The 24,144-nt window shown below is 40.8% G+C and overlaps 3 protein-coding genes across 3 annotated transcripts; 2 read left to right on the top strand and 1 right to left on the bottom strand.

Annotated features, from left to right (window-relative positions):
- Nucleotides 1-443: 443 nt before the first annotated feature.
- LOC311098902 (putative G-protein coupled receptor 141) lies at nucleotides 444-1,899 on the bottom strand (the record flags this gene model as incomplete). The annotated part of the gene is made up of 3 exons (XM_084139450.1): nucleotides 1,849-1,899; nucleotides 1,472-1,566; nucleotides 444-1,366 (listed from the first exon to the last, which is right to left on the bottom strand). Exon 3 carries the CDS (start codon nucleotides 1,347-1,349, stop codon nucleotides 444-446), a length of 906 nt encoding a protein of 301 aa, XP_083995576.1. The 5' UTR covers nucleotides 1,350-1,366; nucleotides 1,472-1,566; nucleotides 1,849-1,899.
- An 8,728-nt stretch (nucleotides 1,900-10,627) lies between these two features.
- On the top strand, nucleotides 10,628-12,784 carry LOC311099069 (retinol dehydrogenase 12-like; the record flags this gene model as incomplete). Its single annotated transcript, XM_084139685.1, has 7 exons — nucleotides 10,628-10,650; nucleotides 10,907-11,022; nucleotides 11,208-11,363; nucleotides 11,515-11,619; nucleotides 11,766-11,975; nucleotides 12,356-12,548; nucleotides 12,682-12,784. 7 exons carry the CDS (start codon nucleotides 10,628-10,630, stop codon nucleotides 12,782-12,784), a joined length of 906 nt encoding a protein of 301 aa, XP_083995811.1.
- Nucleotides 12,785-22,595: 9,811 nt separating this feature from the next.
- Nucleotides 22,596-23,685, top strand: LOC311099070 (protein transport protein Sec61 subunit gamma-like; the record flags this gene model as incomplete). The annotated part of the gene is made up of 3 exons (XM_084139686.1): nucleotides 22,596-22,704; nucleotides 23,049-23,163; nucleotides 23,579-23,685. The coding sequence occupies exons 2-3, from the start codon at nucleotides 23,070-23,072 to the stop codon at nucleotides 23,683-23,685; spliced, it is 201 nt and encodes a 66-aa protein (XP_083995812.1). The 5' UTR covers nucleotides 22,596-22,704; nucleotides 23,049-23,069.
- Nucleotides 23,686-24,144: the final 459 nt, after the last annotated feature.

The raw sequence follows: 24,144 nt of genomic DNA, 5'->3' as shown, positions 1-24,144 counted from the left end.
TTGGCTGGATGTCCCTTGGGTGGTGGACCATTCTTGATACACACGGGAAACTGTTGAGCGTGAAAAACCCAGCAGCGCTGCAGTTCTTGACACACTCAAACCGGTGCACCTGGCACCTACTACCATACCCCGTTCAAAGGCACTTAAATATTTTTGTCTTCCCCATTCACCCTCTGAATGGCACACACACAATCCATGTCTCAAGGCTTAAAAATCCTTCTTTAACCTGTCTCCACCCCTTCATCTACACTGATTGAAGTGGATTTAACAGGTGACATCAATAAGGGATCATAGCTTTCACCTGGATTCACCTGGTCAGTCTATGTCATGGAAAGAGCAGGTGTTCCTAATGTTTTGTACACTGTAGTTTTGTACATTTGGTTAACATGGTGCAAATAAGGTGCAAATAGAATAATATTTGACTCAATAATCAGTATTGATTATCATAATACACAGCATTTTGTATCACAGGGTCTGAACGACCCTCTCCCTATAAAAGTCAGCATGTCGAAGCAGCTGAATGTTGTGACAGCGAGGGCAATCTCATTCTTCACCTGGAGATTGTCATTAAAATTACTCACATAGTAAATCCTGAATGCATTGTATGGAACAAAGCATACTATAATGGCCAGCATAAAGAAAATACTTTTGATCTGAGCCCAAAACTCCTGTTGTGAGAAGATCATCGCCCTGTGAGTTCTGTACACACACCACAGAATACACACCTGACAACAGGCCAGAGCCAATGTAACTAGGATGATGAGAGCACTGAGAATGTAGTTCAGCACGGCCACAGCATTTTTCTCATCAAAAATCCCTCCAAAGTTAAAGCACTGATTGTCACTGGTGGTTGTGTTACTGTCTGTAGAAGATCCATAGTTCACAGCAGTTAAAGGGACCACCACAATGAGCATGAGGCCCCAGACAGCAGCACTGGCCCCCAGGGCGTGTAGCCTCCTGTAGAACACCTGCTTAGAACTCCAGAAGAAGCTGAGATAGCGGATCACCAGAATTATCACGTAGAAGATGAAGGCTAGGTACATGTGGGCGAGGATCATGGCACTGACCACCTTGCAGAAGTTAAGACCGAGATGCCACTCGCCGGCCGCGTAGAAGTAGATGCGGAAGGGCGCGGTCAGGAGGAAGAGAATGTGGACCACGATCAGGTTCAAGACGGCTGTGCTGGTCACCGAGCAGGCGTTGGACTTGATGTTGTTGATCATGAGGGAAATGCTGATAATCCCTCCAATAAGCACAATAGTGTATATTGACAGCAATGCATATCTGTATGATTTAGGTATGACTTTGTCATCTATGTTCTCGCAAGATGTATTGCTCTTATTCCCCATCCTCTCTTCTTGGGGCCCTGAAATGTGAAATATGGAGTGAAGTAAGACATTTAACACTATTATTTAGATACATAGCGTATGTTTATAAATTCACTGTTAGGTTAGTTAAGTGGTCGTCTTACCTTAGTTGAATGCACCAACTGTAAGTCGCTCTGGATAAGAGCGTCTGCTAAATGACCAAAATGTGAATGTCTATGTAAATGTAAAAGATAACAGGCTGTGGGAGTAAAAGTGTGTCAACAGTACAGTATGGAAATACTGTAGTAGGCAACTGTATAGAAAATGAACATTGATCTATCATACTCATAGAATCTGCATATAGCAAAACAGCACTGACAAATGATAGTCATGATCTAAGTCGTATGAAAAGCTCAGTGAAGAGATCTGGCAAAGGGAATACATGAGAATTGAGTAAAACAGATAAGATCTGAATAAATAGAAACACAAATTCACCTGACCCTCTTCTGAAGCAACAAATGAGAGAAACGCACAGTCATACCTTTGACATAACATGAGGTTGTCCGTTTCAGAGTATTCACTGGCTGCACACACACCTTAGAACTGGCCTCTCCAGTGGTCATTGGTATGCAGATACGACCTGTCAGGTGGTACAGTTGGATAATTATTCACTCCAATGACAAGAGTTTTCCTGCTTGTGGCTTGTAGCCGATACTATGTGTGGAGATCCCATTTCATTGTTTGTTATCAAATTTCTAGTAAAGTAGATCAATTTATCTAAGGCAGAAGTATAACCAAATACTTCCTATTACTATCAAAGATAGGGTTACAGTAATTCCCTTTCGGTTTATATAATGTCAATGCTAATGTGCCAGTTATTGAGAGCAGCAGGAGGAGACTCTGGATGCAGTAAATCTGTCTGACAGGAAGGTGCCCAACATGCTATGTAGATCATGACACTGATACACTCGTCTGAATCATAGGAGACATATTTAATAATAATTTATTGGTGCAGAATAGAGAACCGAAACAAGGAACTGAAACACCTTTCTAGTCTACACCATCACTAACGGGAAAGTCAACAAATAACCTCTAATTTTCCTCCCACTGATAAAGCATGGACTGGGGAAGCCCCAAACACTTCCTGATTCCTTTGCATTGCCTTTGTAAGCCGGCTTAATTTAGCTATTGGTGGTACTGCATAACAGTTCTTTCCAACATTGCATCAATTGGACTGTATGCACAGCACATTTGCACAGCCTCTTCAAATTTGAATTGTGTAGATATATACAGTACCATTTCATTTTTAAAGGCAAAACAAAGAAATCAGGAAGTGTTTGGAGCTTCTCCAGTCAATGCTTTATCAGTGGGAGGAAAATTAAAGGGTATTTGTTGACTTTCCATTTAGTGATGTATTGGTGTAGATTAGAAAGGTGTTTCAGTTCCTTGTTTCGGTTCTCTATTCTGCACCAATAATTGATTGTGAAATATGTTACTTGGAGCCGCCTCCTGCACCTTGTGTCAAAGTGAGAGCCAGGTTGAACCAAGCTCCAGCACCTTATGGGTCCAAAGAGAAGTAGGATAAAAAGGAGGATAAAAGTATGATAAACTAAGGTTAGGTCTAGAGTCAACCCTAGCTTCATGTCCACATCCTGGTTCAACCCTAACCTTAGCCTCAACCACAACCCTAACGCTAACCCTAGCTTCATGTCCACATCCTGGTTCAACCCTAACCTTAGCCTCAACCACAACCCTAACGCTAACCCTAGCTTCATGTCCACATCCTGGTTCAACCCTAACCTTAGCCTCAACCACAACCCTAACGCTAACCCTAGCTTCATGTCCACATCCTGGTTCAACCCTAACCTTAGCCTCAACCACAGCCCTAACCCTAGCTTCATGTTCACATCCCAGTTCAACCCTAACCTTAGCCTCAACCCTAACTCTAACCCTAGCTTCATGTCCACATCCTGGTTCAACCCTAACTTAAGCCTCACCCACAACCTTATTCCTAGCTTCATGTCCACATCCCGGTTCAACCCTAATGTCCACATCCCAGTTCAACCCTAACCCTCAACCACAACCCTAACCCTAGCTTCATGTCCACATCCCAGTTTAACCTTTTCCCTCAACCACAACCCTAGCTTCATGTCCATATTCCAGTTCAACCCTAACCACAACCCTTAGCCTAATCTTGGCATAACCCTAACTAGGGTTGAATAGCGGGAACCGGGGTACCAAGGTTTTCCGCCCAAACCCACTCCCTTTTTCTGGGATAAATAACTGCGAAAAACCGGTAAATTATAATAAATGATTTCTATGAACAGCATGAAGTGAAATGGAACTGTTAAATTATATGTGATGTCTAAATCTGTCTTCTCTACGGGCCACGGCCTACTCTCTGCTATCTGCATGATCAATCATCAACGCTCAGGGTGGGGACAGACAGAGCATCTCAGTATAGAGTGCAGTACACAATGCATGTATCATCTCATCATGGTAACTTTTTTTCTTGTGAAAGGTAGGACTACATTAGCTGCAGCATAGCCTATGCCACAGTAATATAAGGACTGAATGCGCATCTAATTTACATATCTCAATCTGGTGTTGTTGTTTTTTTAACTGCAGCTGCATAGTTTTAAAACAGCCTATGTGTGGAGATCCCATTTCATTGTTTGTTATCAAATTTCTAGTAAAGTAGATCAATTTATCTAAGGCAGAAGTATAACCAAATACTTCATATTACTATCAAAGATAGGGTTACAGTAATTCCCTTTGGGTTTATATAATGTCAATGCTAATGTACCAGTTATTGAGAGCAGGAGGAGACTCTGGATGCACTAAATCTGTCTGATAGGAAGGTGCCCAACATGCTATGTAGATCATGACACTGATACACTCGTCTGAATCATAGGAGACATATTGAATAATAATTTATTGGTGCAGAATAAAGAACTGAAACAAGGAACTGAAACACCTTTCTAGTCTACACCATCACTAACGGGAAAGTCAACAAATACCCAGCTGCAGAGTTTTAAAACAGCCTATCACTCGAATATCGTTGCTTTAAATGAGTGCGCGCGGGCACTCTCTCAGTCTTTCTCTCTCTCCATGAATTCTATTCAAATTGCATCCAAAACAGATAGACCTAATCCTGACAAGATTGATATACAGTATACTGTATCTAGATGTCCTAGCCTACCTCTTTCAGGTAATAAATTAAATGCAATATTAGCCTTATATATAGCTAATAAATTATGGGTTATGCATAAGCTGCTAACGTATAGCCTCTGTCTCTTGCACCAAATGCACCTGCGCTCCACTGGCCTCTCTCCTTAAGAAAATGCTCCTTAGCTCTTGGAGTCCCAGGAAAAGATAAACTAGAATAGCTTGCTGGACATATTACTTTTTTTTAGCATTTCTTATACTAATAGACTATTCGAAGAGGGATGCAAGCTCTTGTTTGCTGAATGTTAAATACAGCAGCCAATATAACTTACGGGGAGAGAATGCGCGATGGCAGTATGCTATAGCAGTTATTTATTCAGACCCATAACCATTTAATATACATGAATAGAAGTGATAGCCATCTGCATCTTATTCTATGTCATTTCAATGATGAAGATAAGGACAAGACGTGTATTTAATTTAACTGTTGAACGCGAGAAAGGAATTAAGCAACAATAGAGAGAGAAAGAGGAGGTAGGCTACGCAAGTTGCACAACATTAGTGGAAATATTATGAAAGGTATATATGTGTCAGCCTAGTTATTATAAAAATTTAAAATAGGACCTATTATTTTTCTAAATTAAATTCGCTAGCCTGTAATTATAACTTTGTAGGCCGCATGTCCTGCAACAGCATCATGTGTTCACTCTCAGCTTCATAGTTTGAATGAGGTGCGTAAATATCAGTCTAATAATACAGTCTAATACAATACAGTACAGTATAAAACATATTAGCCTACTGGAGCTTGATTAATTTATTTACCCAAGAGAGCATAGCTACATCTGTTGGCTTTTATGTTTTTCTGTCTTGCATAATGTGCAGTAGCCTATATATTATATATATCCAATATGTATTGGAAAATGGCACAATCGTTTGGGCTTTTTTGAGCATGGGCTCATAAAATCAATAAATGATAAATATAGCTGAAATGTTCAGGCTTCATCATGATCTGTGATCAAAACATGCTGGGATGTTTTCGGTTCCGTTTAGGCTAAGGTTATGCATAAGAACGCAACTGCACTGAAATGAATAGCCTGATTCAATGCGATTCACCTGAATAAAAAAGTGTTACTGTTGAGCTGTTTGGTCTATGGATAGACCCATACCAACTAAATTTTTGGTATTTTGCTGTATGCATAGCCTACCACTAATATTCTAAATTGAACGCGTAGGCAGTTTGATGCCTTAAAAAAAAACTTGTCTCCATTGACAGTCCATGTTAATTCATGGCGGTATTTTATGGCGCTAGGAAGACATTAGGTGACTTGGTGAGAGGTATCAGCAGCTTCACAAGGTTTAATGACAGATTAGTTAGCAGCAGCAAGCTAGCTAAATGTCCATGAATGTTTCGTGTGTTTCGACCTGTCCCCAAATTAATATAGTTGGTTCAGAGTTCGTTTTGATATTTCAACCTGCGCGTCCTAATCGCGTCTGGTGTGGGTGGACAAAATCAACATGCGCGTGATGGCGCAAGCGGACGCACGCGCGTGCCCGGTCTAGTCAGCATGTAATAGAACGAACGACTGGGTCCCGTCTCTAGCAACCAAAACATGAGAAAGTATAAATTAACTTATACACAGTGGCGTGTATTCATGGATGCCTAGGGAAGCCAGGCATTCCCAAAAAATTTACCAAGAAATCTAATATTAAATAATTTATTTAGTCTCTCTGTGTTTCATAATTTTCCTTCAATTCGCAAGAGGCTGAATGTATCTCACAGGAAAAAGCATCCGAGCGAGCGAAACAGCGCCCCTCTGTCTCTCTACGTGTAGGCCATCTATCTGATTCTGTCTGGTCCAAACGAGTATGACATGGTTGATGCCCGTAGCATTGAATGCAAGGGAAGCCAGTGAGCATTTGGCCTTGCTTGATGATAATAATAATTTTTACAAAATTGCCAATCAGCCTTGAGCTAAATTGAGCGAGTTCAACTGTGAATGGTCCTGGCGCACCAAAAAAAAGTGTAAACGGAAGCCAGTTTGGATTTTGCTCTCACTCCTATCAAATCGCATTGAGAGCATACATCATTGACAGAAACAACTTGAATTGTTGCATCTCGTTGTTGTTGTTGTCCTCCGGTGGCTAGCTAGCAAGCTAGCTGAAATTGGCACTTTCCTAAATTGGCCATGGATGGAGATAGGGATTTGGACTTGTGGTTTTACTTAATTCTTCGTACTGGCCAATGATTATAACGGCAATTCTGATCCAACCATTAATTCATACATTGTTGTGCCCCTGGCCTGAGCGGATGGAAGTTCATTATGTAGCTAGATGTGGAAGGTTAATGTTAACTAGCTAACGTTGCCCATGAATGGACGTTAGGCTAGCGAGCAAGCATTTTAGCCAGGTAGCCTAGGACAAAAAAAATGGCATTGGTGTTTCTCTACAAGTAGGGTGAGTCAACATGCTTTTCTACTTGCACGAACACACAGAAATCTGAACCATGGACAGCCACATCATATTTAGTTTACTTTGATTGGACTAAATTGTTTTTGGTATCTTTGAGTTGTCACTGTATTAGACTAAGCAGAGGTGATTTGATGTTGAAATGTTGAAATTACATTTTAGTCATTTAGCAGACACTCTTATCCAGAGCGACTTACAGTTAATGAGTGCATACATTTTCATACTGGCCCCCCATGGGAAACGAACCCACAACCCTGGCGTTACAAGCGCCATGCTCTACCAACTGAGCTATTCCATGTTGGAATAGTGGAGGCAGCTCCTGTTTTCTTTGCTACTTGCAGTAACTCTCTGTGGTTCTAAATCAATAGTTGTTTAGTGGTCCGAAAATGTTGGAAACAATAACTTGCTTGACCATGCTGTAGGTCATGTAACTGTCTGTTACTGTACATCCAATATGCTTTGTGGAATTCACTGGACAGAGGTTGCTATCCGGTTTTGTGATAAAACAAAGGTGTGGTTGAATTTATTCTGCCACTGTGTCTTCTTATTGTGTCGGCCTTTAGGCCTATATATCATGGTCGCAAGGCAAATGAATTAACAGGTTAAAGAGCAAACAATGCAATTATCACAACACATAGGTTGTAATATGGGAGGGGGGCTTGGCTTCCCCAGTGATGTTACCCACGCACCGCTACTGCTTATACAAATTAAAATATCAACTAAAATTGTTTATTTCTACCATTAAATGTGTGCTTAGTATTATTTTCTTTGGCAACTGTGGTATAAGCGGGATAAACAGCTTAAATAAACGCAACGGAATAAACTTCGCTGTTATTCTGGTCGTGTAGCCGTAGCTATACTGAACAAAAATATAAGTGCAACATGCAACAATTTCAAAGATTGTTCATATGAGGAAATCAGGCAATTTAAATAAATTAGGCCCTAATCTATGGATTTCACATGACTGGGAATACATATATGCATCTGTTAGTCACATATACCTTTAAAATGGGACTCTGTTCACAACGATGACATCAGCAAACCACTTGCCCACACGACGCCATACACTTGGTCTGCGGTTGTGAGACAGGTTGGATGTACTGCCAAATTCTCTAAAATGATGTTGGAGGCGGCTTAACATTAAAATCTCTGGCAACAGCTCTGGTGGACATTCCTACAGTCAACATGCCAATTGAGCGCTCCCTCATAACTTGAGACATCTGTGGCATTTTGTTGTGTGACAAAACTGCACATTTTAGAGTGGCCTTTTATTGTCCCCAGCACAAGGTGCACCTGTGTAATGATCATGCTGTTTAATCAGCTTCCTGATATGCCACACTTGTCAGGTGGATGGATTATCTTGGCAAAGGAGAAATGCTCACTAACGGATGTAAACAAATTTGGGCACAAAGTTTGAGAGAAATAAGCTTTTTGTGCGTATGGAACATTTCTGGGACCAACACTTTACATGTTGCGTTTATATTTCTGTTAATTGTAGTTGACTAGCTAGCAGCAAGCAAGGGATAAGAACGTTGCCACTGAGCATGTCAATTGAATATAAAGAAGGAACAACTGGGTCGCGTCCGTAAATATCGAGCTAATCAAACTAACGAGCAACCAAAAGATGAGAAAGTATGAATTAGCTTATAAAAATGAAAATATCAATGGAAAAAACGTTTTTCTACTGTAAATGTGTGCTTTCATATTGTTTTCTTTGGCAACTGTGGTATAAGCTGGATAAACACCTCCATTATGTACATTACCTCGGAAAAATTAACTCGCTGCGTTGTCCATTATTTCTAAGTTATATCATGGCTTGTTGGCATTGTAGAATACTCGTTTCTGATTGGCTTGAAGGGCATTCTAGAGCGTGCATTATTTCCCTATAACACACGGTATATTTGCGGAGTAGAATTCAATGGCTATAGTTAATTTTTACATGTTTTCTTTGAGCTGCTTTTGAAAGCAACATTTTGATTGAAAACAGTTTTGCAACAGTATTCAGTATTTTTCTCCGCTAGCATGTCGTGGAACACACCTTCCACGTCTTTCATTATTTTCTAGAGAACATATAGCCCCTCGTTGATTATCCCTTAATGTCCTTTCTAGAATGCCCTTCTAGCCAAACAGAAACGAGTATTCAGCAATGCATAAAGGGTTAATCAACGAGGGGCTATGCTATGCGTTCTATGGAAAATAATGAATGACTTGCAAGGTGTGTTCCACGACGCTTTAGCATTATTTTCCAGAGAACGCATAGAGCCCCGTGTTGATTATCCCTTTTATAATTTAACACATTAGAAATGTGTTCATTTTAAGGTAGAAATGGTAGAAATGTGTTCAACATCCACTGAAGTGGCTAGCAAGTTTACTAGAGCGCTACAGTAGTTGCCGTGGTAACCAAACAAACAGACTTGCTAGTTTAGCTAACCAAACCATCAGTCCCAGCTTCTTGCCATTATGAAAACCAAATTCAACAATGCCAATAATGTATTCAATTCGACTTTTGCTTTCAAAAGCAGCTCAAACATAGAACATGTAAGAATGAACTATAGCCATACAATTCTACCATGTGTTATTTAAGCAATAAGGCCCAAGGGGGTGTGGTATATGGCCAATATACCATGGCTAAGGACTGGTCTTATGCACGATGCAACGCGGAGTGCCTGGATACAGCCCTTAGCCGTGGTATATTGGCCATATACCACAAACCCTCGAGGTGCCTTATTGCTATTATAAACTGGTTACCAAAATAATTAGAGCAGTAAAAATACATGTTTTGTCATACCCGTATATACGATATACCACGGCTTTCAGCCTATCAGCATTCAGGGCTCGACCCACCCAGTTTATAATGTGGTATAAAGCATATGTATTACTTGTTTGATTCTTTGAGATTCATTTCTCTATAACTATGATCTTGTTTTGAAAAAACAATATAGATATTATGTTAACCACTAGATGGTGTTCTTGGTCAGGTCTCGGTTAACCCAGAAGTAAAATCTTGCGTAATATGGTCAACTGTACATGTCAGGATTAGTACAATCCTAATCTCGGTTAAACCAGAAGTAAAATCTTGCGTAGTTTGGTCAACTGTACATGCAGAATCTGCCCACAGGAGATTAGTACAACTCTCATCATACAAAAAGCCATTATTTCTAGCTGGTATTCACTTTAACCTTTCCAGTATTAAGAGTGTTGCGTTTATAGGTCGGAACAATATTCATAAGCTTTTCTAATTCATGCTACGTTATCAATGATACAGTATGTTACGTTGTGAAAATTCTGTTTTTAGTATCAATGCCATCTCAATGTTCTCAAAATATTATTATTTTGCTTTCATCTTTTCTAAATATTATTTTATTGATTCAACTATAATATCTATATGGTGCAGTCTAAAATCAGAGCTCAGTGGTTTTCAAGAATTGTTGATAGGTATTGAAATGGTTATATGCACATACTCCTGCAGATCCTGATTGGATCATGTGGCTGAATTTTAGCAGATTATCTAGGATTAGTTGTTACAACCCCAATCCGACCCACTACAATAATCCAGTCCTCAGCTCTAACATAGCATACACTACACACTTACTCGATCAGAAATTCAACTAGTGTAATTCTTTAGAGAAAGGACATGCTGTGAGACAACACGGTAGGGAGTCTGTGTGGCGGCCATCAGCTCTACAATGTCAAACATTTATACAATAAGGTAGGCTGTGCATGCTCTACTACTCTACTCATTCTGTTGTTGATTTATGTGAATGTTGCTTTACTTGGCTCAAGTTGCTGCATTGATTGTACATCATCAGCCAGTTCAGTATGTAGGATAATGATCCAACATAAAGTATTATTTGAAATGTATCAAAACCATTCTAAAAGCTTGACTTATTCCAGGCCTGATTTAGCAACAGGTGTCCTTTTAACTGTATCTGCTCACAATCACATGTGTTCCTATGTTTCTCTAGAGCTATTCTCTGTGGTCAGTGGTCATCCAGTGAAAGACTAGATGGCAAAACAGTTATCATTACTGGAGCCAATGCTGGCATTGGCAAAGAGACAGCACTGGACCTGGCAAAGAGAGGTAGGCTACATTTCTTATTCAGTTATCAGTTATTTTGTACACTGTAAGTACACTTGCACCACCATGTTATTATACAGTACATGTACTACCATGTTGTGGTCAAAGGATGGGTAGAATGATGCATGTTTGTTGACATATACTGTACATACTTGACATATACTCTGACATTTTTCTATAATCATCAGGGGGCAGGATAATCTTGGCCTGCAGAGACTTGGACAGAGCTGAGGCGGCACAGAGAGAGATCATTGAGAACTCTGGAAACCTCAACATTGTGACCAGAAAGATGGATTTGTCCGACACAAAGTCCATTAGAGAATTTGCAGAGTTAATCAACAGGGGTTAGTAGAGACTTGTCACTCGTCCCATCTCTTTATAATCTCAAAATGTGAGGTCTTTGTCTAATGTAGGAATACGATATAGAATAGAATACAAAACACAATCAGTCTTAACTTCAGTGATTACTTTTTTTATTTGGAAATATTCTTTCAGAGGAGAAACAAGTGAACATTCTTATCAACAATGCTGGGATCATGATGTGTCCATACTCTAAGACCGCAGATGGCTTTGAGATGCAGTTTGGAGTGAACCATTTGGGTGAGACAGAGCAACTTAACACAAATAAAGAGATACAAAAAGGCTATAGGGTGAAATGATATATTATCTTGACCTATGAAAATACTAGGCAGTAATAAAAAAGTAATCTACTGTAGAGTAACATGTTAGAATATCATGTCTTTCAGGTCACTTTCTGCTCACCTTCCTGCTGATTGATCTGATAAAGAGATCCAGACCAGCCAGAATCATCAACCTGTCCTCCATGGCTCACAAATGGGGTAGGATCCAGCTAGAGGACATCAACAGTGAGAGGAGCTACCACTCCAGAAGAGCATATGGACAGAGCAAATTAGCCAACATCCTGAGTACACGGTCCCTGGCCAAGAGACTAAAGGGTTTGTGTTACAATTATTTTTCTCCCATATTGGTGTTGACATTATCAGTGGGCCTGGGCAAGCAAAACGAACTGCATTGAGAACACTGCGGTTTATGATAGAAGCTTTGCATCATTGGCTAGCTTTGCATCATAGAAGTTTTGCATCATTGGCTAGCTTAAAGATAATACTTTTCTTAGAATGCCTTATCTTGTTCACTAATAAACTTTCTAGCACTGCTGTTTTTTTCAAACATGCAAGAATTGCCTTTTTATGAGATTGTCGAGCCATTCCCCTAAATCTTGTTATTTTGTGCTTATTCAGTAAGATAAAAGGTAATATGTGATGCCTGCACTATTTAGAAGAGGTTTGATTCTCTACATCCATTTTTCCTTTGTTAGACACTGGAGTGACAGTTTATGCAGTCCACCCAGGAATAGTGAGGACTGAGCTGAAGAGACACATGAATTTAGCCCTGCTGATATCCTGGAAAATTGTCAGACCTTTCACCAAAACGATTGTACAAGGTGCCCAGACCTCGATATACTGTGCTGTGGAGCCAGAGCTGGAGACAGAGAGCGGTGGATATTACAGGTGAATTCACACAATGAAATGCATTGGTTTTTAGACCACAGTGACATTTTAGATAAATCATAGGTTCACATAAGATATTTAGTATATGATACACATATTATTTGTTACTGAATTGTATTTGCATTGTTCACAGTGACTGTAAACCCTCCAGCTGTACCAGGGCTGCCAGGGATGACGAGGTGGCTCAGAAACTATGGGAACTCAGCTGCCAAATGCTTGGGATAACATGGGACTGAACATCATCCTTGAATATCATCATAGATAGGCTAGAATACACAGTGCTTGACTTGGAATGAAATCGGTCCATTAGACTATGTTCACAGAAATGCCCAAATGGCATTAGCCTATGCTATTGAGACCTGATTATTCAGTGTTAAGGGTTCATACACAGTTTGACAGATAGAATTTCATGACTTTTCCATGACATTTAACCACATTTCCATGACCAATAATTGGTGGCGTCTCTATGTAGCCTACATGAAAGAGTCAGCATAAATGTGATATTGACACTAGAAGGGTGCTGGTTTCTGATCCCATGTAGGCTCCTGTCGTTGTGCCATTGATCAAGGCACTTAACCCCCCACAAAGTAGAATAACTGCACTGTTAAGCTATAGTATAAAACACGTGGTCAACCCTCCATCTGGAGAGCTACTGGGTGTGCAGGCTTTTGATCCAGCCCTGAAACACAGCCGAGTTTGCTTATCAAGGTCCTGTTGAGCAGCTGATGTTTAGGCTACAATCCCACTGGACACAGACGTTCATTCAACGTCTAGTCCACATCTGTTCAACGTAATTTCATTGAAATGACGTGGAAACAACGTTGATTCAAGTGTGTGCCCAGTGGGAATGTGATGTGTTAGAGCGGGGCTCGAACAAAAGCCTGCACAAGACATTAAGAACACCTGCTCATTCCATGACTGACCAGGTGAATCCAGGTAAAAGCTATGATACCTTATTGATATAACCTGTTAACTCCACTTCAATCAGTATAGATGAATGGGAGGAGACAGGTTAAATAATTATTTAAACCTTGAGACAATTGAGACTTGGATTATGTGTGCCATTCAGAGGGTGAATGGGCAAGACAAAATATTTAAGTGCCTTTGAAAGGGAGATGGTAGTAGGTGCCAGGCGCACCGGTTTGAGTGTGTCAAGAACTGCAACGCTGCTGGGTTTTTCACACTCAACAGTTTCCCGTGTGCATCAAGAATGGTCCACCACCCAAATGACATCTAGCCAACTTGACACAACTTTGGGAAGGATTGGAGTCAACATCGGCCAGCATCCGTGTGGAAAGCTTTCGACACCTTGTAGAGTCTATGCCCTGACGAATTGCGGCTGTTCTGAGGGTAAAAGGGTTTGCAACTCAATATTAGGACGGTGTTCCTAATGTTTTGTACACTCAGTGTGGTTAGTCTATCATTATTTTATAGGTTACCTGTTGCAGAAATGTATCTTTCTCTCTCTCTCTGTTCTCGGGCAGCAGCCCACTCGCACTGGCACACACGCAGATGGTACACAGCACACAGAGATGAGCTGAAGGCCTAATTCTGATCATGGCTGATATGTCGATTTTTAAAGCTGCAATCAGCAGAAGAAACAATAACAAAGCAGCACCCCAGCCCTGGTTCGGTAAAAAGCTGAGGGAAGGGGCTGGAGAAATGTAATCACTCTCAAATTCATAGACAAAGCTATGGATGCTAGGATTGATCATCCATGTTATCCAAATGATAATTTTAACCATGTTGAGGCTGTACAGTGTTTGTTTACATTTTCTTTGTTTACAAACATTGGAGTAAAACAAGCATATATTTTGAGTTCAATGACAGTTGAACTAAACTCATGAGGAATTTATAAATTATATTCTTCAAGAATCAATGGGTAGCCTACATGTCGTTCATTTATAAGTCCAAAAACAGATGTAGCATCTGCTGATTACCCTTTTAAGTGATTGATAATATATTTTAAAAGGAAAACACAATATAAAAATCCCATGACTTTTCCGGGATTTTCATGTCCATAAGAACCATCATTTGACAACTTGGAATAGCGCATTGTGCGCATTCAGGCTGGCAGATTCTCAATCTGCATTTTCAAACTAATTCTGGCCCGTTTACATTGTGACATATTTTATCTTCACAGAGTCTTGCCCCGCTGCTGAAAGGACAAGTGTAGTGTTTGTGACGCAAGATGGAAGAGAGCCTGTCTCTCATCAAAGATCGCATTTATTTGGGGAGATTGCAGAATATGACCTTTTCATTCAAGAAACATATTTTCATTTCCTTCTGTGGTTTGGTAACTTCCTGTTTTTCAACGGCCTCTGGCTGGACTGAAGACAACACAATTGCGGAGCCTCTGGAGGAATGCAGAGACCAATTGAGCTCCGTAAAAGCCAATTTATGCTTGATCTGAAAATGTGGTCGGTGGCTCCGTATGGAGGGCGTGACACAATTGCAGAGCCTCTGGAGGCATGCAGAGGCCAAATTGAGCTCTGTACCGCATCGCCATGTGCATCCCTAATTGATGTGACAACGCAGAGGGCTCAGTATAGCTCCGCATTGACATGATTGGTTGATGGTAGGTGAGGGCGGGAGGTCCAGTATAAACACAAACTCACTTCCTTGACAACTTCCTTCACAACAGCTCTGCTCAGCAAAGGCAAGAAGCATAAATGCCCTCACTTCTGCAGAGGCCGTATAGCAGTAAATGCTGTACGGCCACTGCAGAAGTCGGATTGACCATGCAGACCCTTTTACAAAATTTGGGAGGCACACTGCAATGCAGTACAGAGCTTGATTTGCGCGTTCGTCTCGCAACTGTGCATTCAACCACAAGGGGGCGTTGCATTTCCACTCCGTAGTGGACGTCTCCATTGAAATACATGACATCCAGCGCAACATAACGGAGTACTTATGTAATGTGAACTAGGCTGGCATGCATAGACTACACTGGATTCACAGAATAGCTACAAATAAACTTGAACAAAGCGGAATCAGGATATGAATGCCCACTCCATTACAGTGGAGGCTGGTGGGAGGAGCTATACGAGGATGGGCTCATTGTAATGGCTGGAATGGAATAGATGGAACGGAGTCAAACATGTGGTTTCCATATGTTTGATGTGTTTAATATAATTCCATAAATTTCATTCCAGCTATTACAATGAGCCCGTCCTTCTATAGCTCCTCCCACCAGCCTCCACTGCTCCATTGCTATTCAATGCAGATCCCACCTTCATTCCACTTTGATCAACCTTTTTTTGACACTGTGTTTGAATCCAGGCTGGTGATAGGCCCCTTTGGTTTTATAAAGGTGCCGGCGCCCATTTCCCAAAACATTTGAGGTGCAGGTACAGTGCTCCAGACAGCTCCGGGCATTGAAGCTGTTTTGACAGGTCACTTTTAAGACACTTTATGTTTGTGTTTCCTTTATTTTGGCAGTTACCTGTATGCACTTGTGATAAAATGTAATCAATAGTTATTTATTTGAAACTGTTGATCCTCTGTGGCTAAATTATGCTCTATGGTGTATTCTGAACATTGAGAGCTGGCTCCTGTGGTTAGATTTAAAAAATACAACATATTTTTTATAAAAATGTTTTGCCTCACACAATTTGACCAGTCACATTTATTTATTATGCAGTTTATTTTAATTGGATTTTTTATTAACCAATTACCCAATCAAGACATGGCCCCCCAGTTACCCACGTGGGCCCCCTACATCCTCTCCTCCCCCCATCTGACGATTAGCAGAGCGGCAGCAGGCAGCAGCAGGCTGTCTACACTCATTGAGAGCGGGCTCCTGAATCCTCCTGGCGAATTGCAGTAAAAAATAAATTACATATATATATATAAACAGTGAGGGGAAAAAAGTATTTGATCCCCTGCTGATTTTGTACATTTGCCCACTGACAAAGAAATGATCAGTCTATAATTTTAATGGTAGGTTTATTTGAACAGTGAGAGACAGAATAACAACAACAAAAAACAGAACAACGTACAGTGGGGAAAAAAAGTATTTAGTCAGCCACCAATTGTGCAAGTTCTCCCACTTAAAAAGATGAGATAGGCCTGTAATTTTCATCATAGGTACACGTCAACTATGACAGACAAAATGAGGAAAAAAAATCTAGAAAATCACATTGTAGGATTTTTAATGAATTTATTTGCAAATTATGGTGGAAAATAAGTATTTGGTCAATAACAAAAGTTTCTCAATACTTTGTTATATACCATTTGTTGGCAATGACACAGGTCAAACATTTTCTGTAAGTCTTCACAAGGTTTTCACACACTGTTGCTGGTATTTTGGCCCATTCCTCCATGCAGATCTCCTCTAGAGCAGTGATGTTTTGGGGCTGTCGCTGGGCAACACAGACTTTCAACTCCCTCCAAAGATTTTCTATGGGGCTGGGATCTGGAGACTGGCTAGGCCACTCCAGGACCTTGAAATGCTTCTTACGAAGCCACTCCTTCGTTGCCTGGGCGGTGTGTTTGGGATCATTGTCATGCTGAAAGAACCAGCCACGTTTCATCTTCAATGCCCTTGCTGATGGAAGGAGGTTTTCACTCAAAATCTCACGATACATGGCCCCATTCATTCTTTCCTTTACACGGATCAGTCGTCCTGGTCCTTTTGCAGAAAAACAGCCCCAAAGCATGATGTTTCCACCCCCATGCTTCACAGTAGGTATGGTGTTCTTTGGATGCAACTCAGCATTCTTTGTCCTCCAAACACGACCAGTTGAGTTTTTACCAAAAAGTTATATTTTGGTTTCATCTGACCATATGGCATTCTCCCAATCCTCTTCTGGATCATCCAAATGCACTCTAGCAAACTTCAGACGGGCCTGGACATGTACTGGCTTAAGCAGGGGGACACGTCTGGCATTGCAGGATTTGAGTCCCTGGCGGTGTAGTGTGTTACTGATGGTAGGCTTTGTTACTTTGGTCCCAGCTCTCTACAGGTCATTCACTAGGTCCCCCCGTGTGGTTCTGGGATTTTTGCTCACCGTTCTTGTGATCATTTTGACCCCACGGGGTGAGATCTTGCGTGGAGCCCCAGATCGAGGGAGATTATCAGTGGTCTTGTATGACTTCCATTTCCTAATAATTGCTCCCACAGTTGATTTCTTCAAACCAAGCTGCTTACCTATTGCAGATTCAGTCTTCCCAGCCTGGTGCAGGTCTACAATTTTGTTTCTGGTGTCCTTTCACAGCTCTTTGGTCTTGGCCATAGTGGAGTTTGGAGTGTGACTGTTTGAGGTTGTGGACAGGTGTCTTTTATACTGATAACAAGTTCAAACAGGTGCCATTAATACAGGTAACGAGTGGAGGACAGAGGAGCCTCTTAAAGAAGAAGTTACAGGTCTTTGAGAGCCAGAAATCTTGCTTGTTTGTAGGTGACCAAATACTTATTTTCCACCATAATTTGCAAATAAATTCATTAAAAATCCTACAATGTGTTTTTCTGGATTTTTTTTCTCAATTTGTCTGTCATAGTTGACGTGTACCTATGATGAAAATTACAGGCCTCTCTCATCTTTTTAAGTGGGAGAACTTGCACAATTGGTGGCTGACTAAATACTTTTTTTCCCCACTGTATGTCAAAAATGTTATAAATTGATTTGCATTTTAATGAGGGAAATATGTATTTGACCCCCTCTCAATCAGAAAGATTTCTGGCTCCCAGGTGTCTTTTATACAGGTAACGAGCACACTCTTAAAGGGAGTGCTCCTAATCTCAGCTTGTTACCTGTATAAAAGACACCTGTCCACAGAAGCAATCAATCAATCAGATTCCAAACTCTCCACCATGGCCAAGACCAAAGAGCTCTCCAAGGATGTCAGGGACAAGATTGTAGACCTACACAAGGCTGGAATGGGCTACAAGACCAGCTTGGTGAGAAGGTGACAACAGTTGGTGCGATTATTCGCAAATGGAAGAAACACAAAATAACTGTCAATCTCCCTTGGCCTGGGGCTCCATGCAAGATCTCACCTCGTGGAGTTGCAATGATCATGAGGAGTCAGCCCAGAACTACACAGGAGGATATTGTCAATGATCTCAAGGCAGCTGGGACCATAGTCACCAAGAAAACAATTGGTAACACACTACGCCGTGAAGGACAGAAATCCTGCAGCGCCTGCAAGGTCCCCCTGCTCAAGAAAGCACATATACAGGGCTGTCTCAAGTTTGCCAATGAACATCTGAATGATTCAGAGGAGAACTGGGTGAAAGTGTTGTGGTCAGATGAGACCAAAATCGAGCTCTTTGGCATCAACTCAATTCGCCATGTTTGGAGGAGGAGGAATGCTGCCTATGACCCCAAGAACACCATCCCCACCGTCAAACATGGAGGTGGAAACATTATGCTTTGGGGGTGTTTTTCTGCTAAGGGGACAAGACAACTTCACCGCATCAAAGGGACGATGGATGGGGCCATGTACCGTCAAATCTTGGGTGAGAACCTCCTTCCCTCAGCCAGGGCATTGAAAATGGGTCGTGGATGGGTATTCCAGCATGGCAACAAAGGAGTGGCTCAAGAAGAAGCACATTAAGGTCCTGGAGTGGCCTAGCCAGTCTCCAGACCTTAATCCCATAGAAACTCTGTGGAGGGAGCTGAAGGTTCGAGTTGCCAAACGTCAGCCTCGAAACCTTAATGACTTGGAGAAGATCTGCAAAGAGGAGTGGAACAAAATCCCTCCTGAGATGTGTGCAAACCTGATGGCCAACTACAAGAAACGTCTGACCTCTGTGATTGCCAACAAGGGTTTTACCACCAAGTACTAAGTCATGTTTTGCAGAGGGGTCAAATACTTATTTCCCTCATTAAAATGCAAATCAATTTATAACATTTTTTACATGCGTTTTTCTGGATTTCTTTTGTTTGTTATTCTGTCTCTCACTGTTCAAATAAACCTACCATTAAAATTATAGACTGATCATGTCTTTGTCAGTGGGCAAACGTACAAAATCAGCAGGGGATCAAATACTTATTTCCCTCACTGTATATATATACAGTGGGGAGAACAAGTATTTGATACACTGCCGATTTTGCAGGTTTTCCTACTTACAAAGCATGTAGAGGTCTGTAATTTTTATCATAGGTACAGTTCAACTGTGAGAGACGGAATGTAAAACAAAAATCCAGAAAATCACATTGTATGATTTTTAAGTAATTAATCTTCATTTTATTGCATGACATAAGTATTTGATCACCTACCAACCAGTAAGAATTCCGGCTCTCACAGACCTGTTAGTTTTTCTTTAAGAAGCCCTCCTGTTCTCCACTCATTACCTGGATTAACTGCGCCTGTATGAACTCGTTACCTGTATAAAAGACACCTGTCCACACACTCAATCAAACAGACTCCAACCTCTCCACAATAGCCAAGACCAGAGAGCTGTGTAAGGACATCAGGGATAAAATTGTAGACCTGCACAAGGCTGGGATGGGCTACAGGACAATAGGCAAGCAGCTTGGTGAGAAGGCAATAACTGTTGGCGCAATTATTAGAAAATGGAAGAAGTTCAAGATGACGGTCAATCCTCCTCGGTCTGGGGCTCCATGCAAGATCTCACCTCGTGGGGCATCAATGATCATGAGGAAGGTGAGGGATCAGCCCAGAACTACACGGCAGGACCTGGTCAATGACCTGAAGAGAGCTGGGACCACAGTCTCAAAGAAAACCATTAGTAACACACTACGCCGTCATGGATTCAAATCCTGCAGCGCACGCAAGGTCCCCCTGCTCAAGCCAGCGCATGTCCAGACCCGTCTGAAGTTTGCCAATGACCATCTGGATGATCCAGAGGAGGAATGGGAGAAGGTCATGTGGTCTGATGAGACAAAAATATAGCTTTTTGGTCTAAACTCCACTCGCCGTGTTTGGAGGAAGAAGAAGGATGAGTACAACCCCAAGAACACCATCCCAACCGTGAAGCATGGAGGTGGAAACATCATTCTTTGGGGATGCTTTTCTGCAAAGGGGACAGGACGACTGCACCGTATTGAGGGGAGGATGGATGGGGCCATGTATCGCGAGATCTTGGCCAACAACCTCCTTCCCTCAGTAAGAGCATTGAAGATGGGTCGTGGCTGGGTCTTCCAATATGACAACGACCCGAAACACACAGCCAGGGCAACTAAGGAGTGGCTCCGTTAGAAGCATCTCAAGGTCCTGGAGTGGCCTAGCCAGTCTCCAGACCTGAACCCAATAGAAAATCTTTGGAGGGAGATGAAAGTCCGTATTGCCCGCCGACAGCCCCGAAACCTGAAGGATCTGGAGAAGGTCTGTATGGTGGAGTGGGCCAAAATCCCTGCTGCAGTGTGTGCAAACCTGGTCAAGACCTACAGGAAACGTATGATCTCTGTAATTGCAAACAAAGGTTTCTGTACCAAATATTAAGTTCTGCTTTTCTGATGTATCAAATACTTATGTCATGCAATAAAATGCAAATGAATTACTTAAAAATCATACAATGTGATTTTCTGGATTTTCGTTTTAGATTCCGTCTCTCACAGTTGAAGTGTACCTATGATAAAAATTACAGACCTCTACATGCTTTGTAAGTAGGAAAACCTGCAAAATCGGCAGTGTTTCAAATACTTGTTCTCCCCACTGTATTACTATATATCTTATATATATACTGTATATATCTAATAATTTATATAATATATATACACTGTATATATTACTACATATCTAATGTATAATGTATATATGTATTATTATGCATTTTTTAACTTATTTTCATGTAACTTTTTTTTTACTGCCTCTTGTGCCCCTCAAGGGCCTGGACACAGGGGCTTCATCCCCAGTAAACCCTTGCATTATTCCGGCCCTGGGTCCGGCCCAAGTCAAGCACTGTGTATACAGAACCTTTTGTGCTGGACATGTACAGGAACAATGACTCAAGGTCTTGAATAAGGGTTTGCTGAAACTGCTGCCACTGTGTTGTGAAATAAGACAGCCATCTGCAGTACCTTGCTGCCATCTAGTGAGTGAGTGACTGCATTCAATCTTGTACTGCTTCATTTTTACATTTTAGTCATCCAGAGAGACTTACAGTTAGTGCTTCAAAGCCCATGCTTGAATGATTGCGTCTAGAAATGGATTTCCATACATTATAGGGGAATAAATATGTGGATCTATATTTTATTTAACTGTGTCTGCATGATGGCGGACCTTTTTTACCTATGTTATGTTGATATAAAAAAAATCCTATCTGGACAGGATGGGATTTTAATTGTGTTCACACAAACTGCCTACCACAATAAAAACAGTTAAAATAATGCCCTTTCTTATTTTTGAGCATTATGTTCACAGACGTAGGCTACATCATTAAGAAATGTATCACGGGCACGGTGGATTAAAACGTCTCCTTGGCAATATTAAACCACACCCTACGCTTGTAGGCAGAGATTGCATCCGGGTTATCTTTGAGCGCATGCGTATTAGTGCGGAAGATCAACATGTGTCAATTTCTGGATACATTACCTCCACCCAGTTTAGTAACACACATTTGTGGCCAAAAAGCAGGGCTCAGGAGACTTCACCACACCTGTCGCAGCAGGTAGGCTTCATCATCCTCACTTTCGTCAGGTTCGATTTCTGAGCTTTCACTAGCAACCGACTCCATTTTGAGGTTATCAGGGGAGCATGTAGCCTAACCATTCCACTCGGCATTAGTTGATTCATAAGTACATTTAGTAAAGGTTTGTAACCCAGTCAGGAGACTAAGGTTTTTACCAAAAAATGTGGTCGTCGCAAGTTACCACAGCCACAAAGTCAGAAACCCCGCCTATTTCAACAATGTATCTTTTTAAAATCAGATTTTAAATTGAACCTTATGCCTAATCCTAACCTTTAATCAAGACCAAAAGGCTACGTTTTGTTTCCATTGTATTTCTTTTTAACGATATAGACAATGTAGACTTCGTGGCTGTGGTAACTAGTGACAACCAAAAACTGTTTGTACTTGGCGCCATTTTTCCTGTTTCGCGTGCATCAGAGTTCGCGTCATCCTTCCCAATCCCATCCGGGTTATACTTGAGCGCATGCGTATTTACATGAAGTCGACGTCAGCTTTCGAGAACATACGTGGCCTTTACACAGAGCAGTCACAAAAAGAAGTATTCAGAAAACTCCGGTAAGTCAACTAGAATTGCCCTATCAGATTATTTTACGAATCTATTTTTGTTTTGTTAATAGTGTTATTTTAAAGTTGCATCAAGATGCGCATTGTAAGATATTTACCTTTTTAAGAAGAGTCGTTACAATGTTATGTAACTTTCATTGTCAGAGTAGCACTATCAGCTACAATATAAAATGATTGTTACATTGTTTTCACGAAATGTTAAACATTGTTATAAACCAGTGTGTTGAAACATTAAAATAATATTAAACTAATAACCTAAAAGCTTATACTGTATTAGATTTATATAGGCTGCTGAGTAAACATTAATTTATAAATTGTATTTATTGTTCCCCCAGTTGGACCAAAACCTTTCCAACATGGACCAAGTAATGCAATTTGTGGAGCCCAGTCGGCAGTTTGTGAAGGACTCGATAAGGCTTGTGAAGAGGTGTACCAAGCCTGACAGAAAAGGTAATCTATTTTATATCATAGATATCCTTTTCACGAATTGCCCCCTACATGGCTGGCTGTTGTGAATGGCTGATGTTTTCTTACACAAAACACTGTACCCTTATACAGGAAATTAAATGTAGTTACCTTTGAGGTATTCTCACAAGCCTCTCTCCCTAGCATGATGTGTCAGTATAGAGGCATAGAACTGACTGGGCATATATTTCTCTGTATTATAGATCATTATCACTTTATTTTCTGCTTTAATCAGTTGACTGTCCAAATTCATATAACATTGTTTACAATAACAATTTTGTACATTTCTTGTATTTATTTAATGATTTGTTAGCCTCTGGTTGACCTAACTTTGTAAAGTAGCAGCCAACTGAATTTGGCCATGCAAAATCAAATTAAACTTTGTTCTTTTTAATTTCAGAATTCTCGAAGATTGCCATGGCCACAGCGATAGGTTTTGCTATCATGGGCTTCATTGGTTTCTTCGTCAAACTCATCCACATCCCAATCAACAACATCATTGTGTAAGTATTAATCGATAGTAGCCTAGTATTACTGTTAATCAACCACTGCACAATGATGATAGATAGCAGTGTTCCTCCGTGGAGATAGCTTTTTCATATTTAAAAACATTCTTACTCTTTATATGAATAACTTTGCAATTAATTAATACAACATTTTTCTTTCAGTGGTGGTTGAATATCTCCCCTGACTGACTACCTGCAACTGGACATGGGATCAAAGTGCTGATGTTTTTTAAAAATACATATTATAATTATCTTCTGTTCATATTTGTTTGCTTTGTAAATAAATTTGGATTAATAAGATATCAAATCTCTGGTGTTTATTTCCTCTAAATCACAGAAAATATTAACTCCAATCTAGGGCATTGGAATTTGACATATTGTTTTGATGAACACATTTGTTATATTTCCTGTAAGGAAAGACTGGTACTGTCTTCCATGACTGATCTGATCCTAAATGGAC

Source organism: Coregonus lavaretus, assembly GCF_964263955.1.
Source record: "Coregonus lavaretus genome assembly, chromosome: 23".
Lineage (NCBI taxonomy): Eukaryota > Metazoa > Chordata > Actinopteri > Salmoniformes > Salmonidae > Coregonus > Coregonus lavaretus.
The sequence above is the reverse complement of the archived record's forward strand: the minus strand, read 5'-3'. Positions and strand labels throughout refer to the sequence as shown.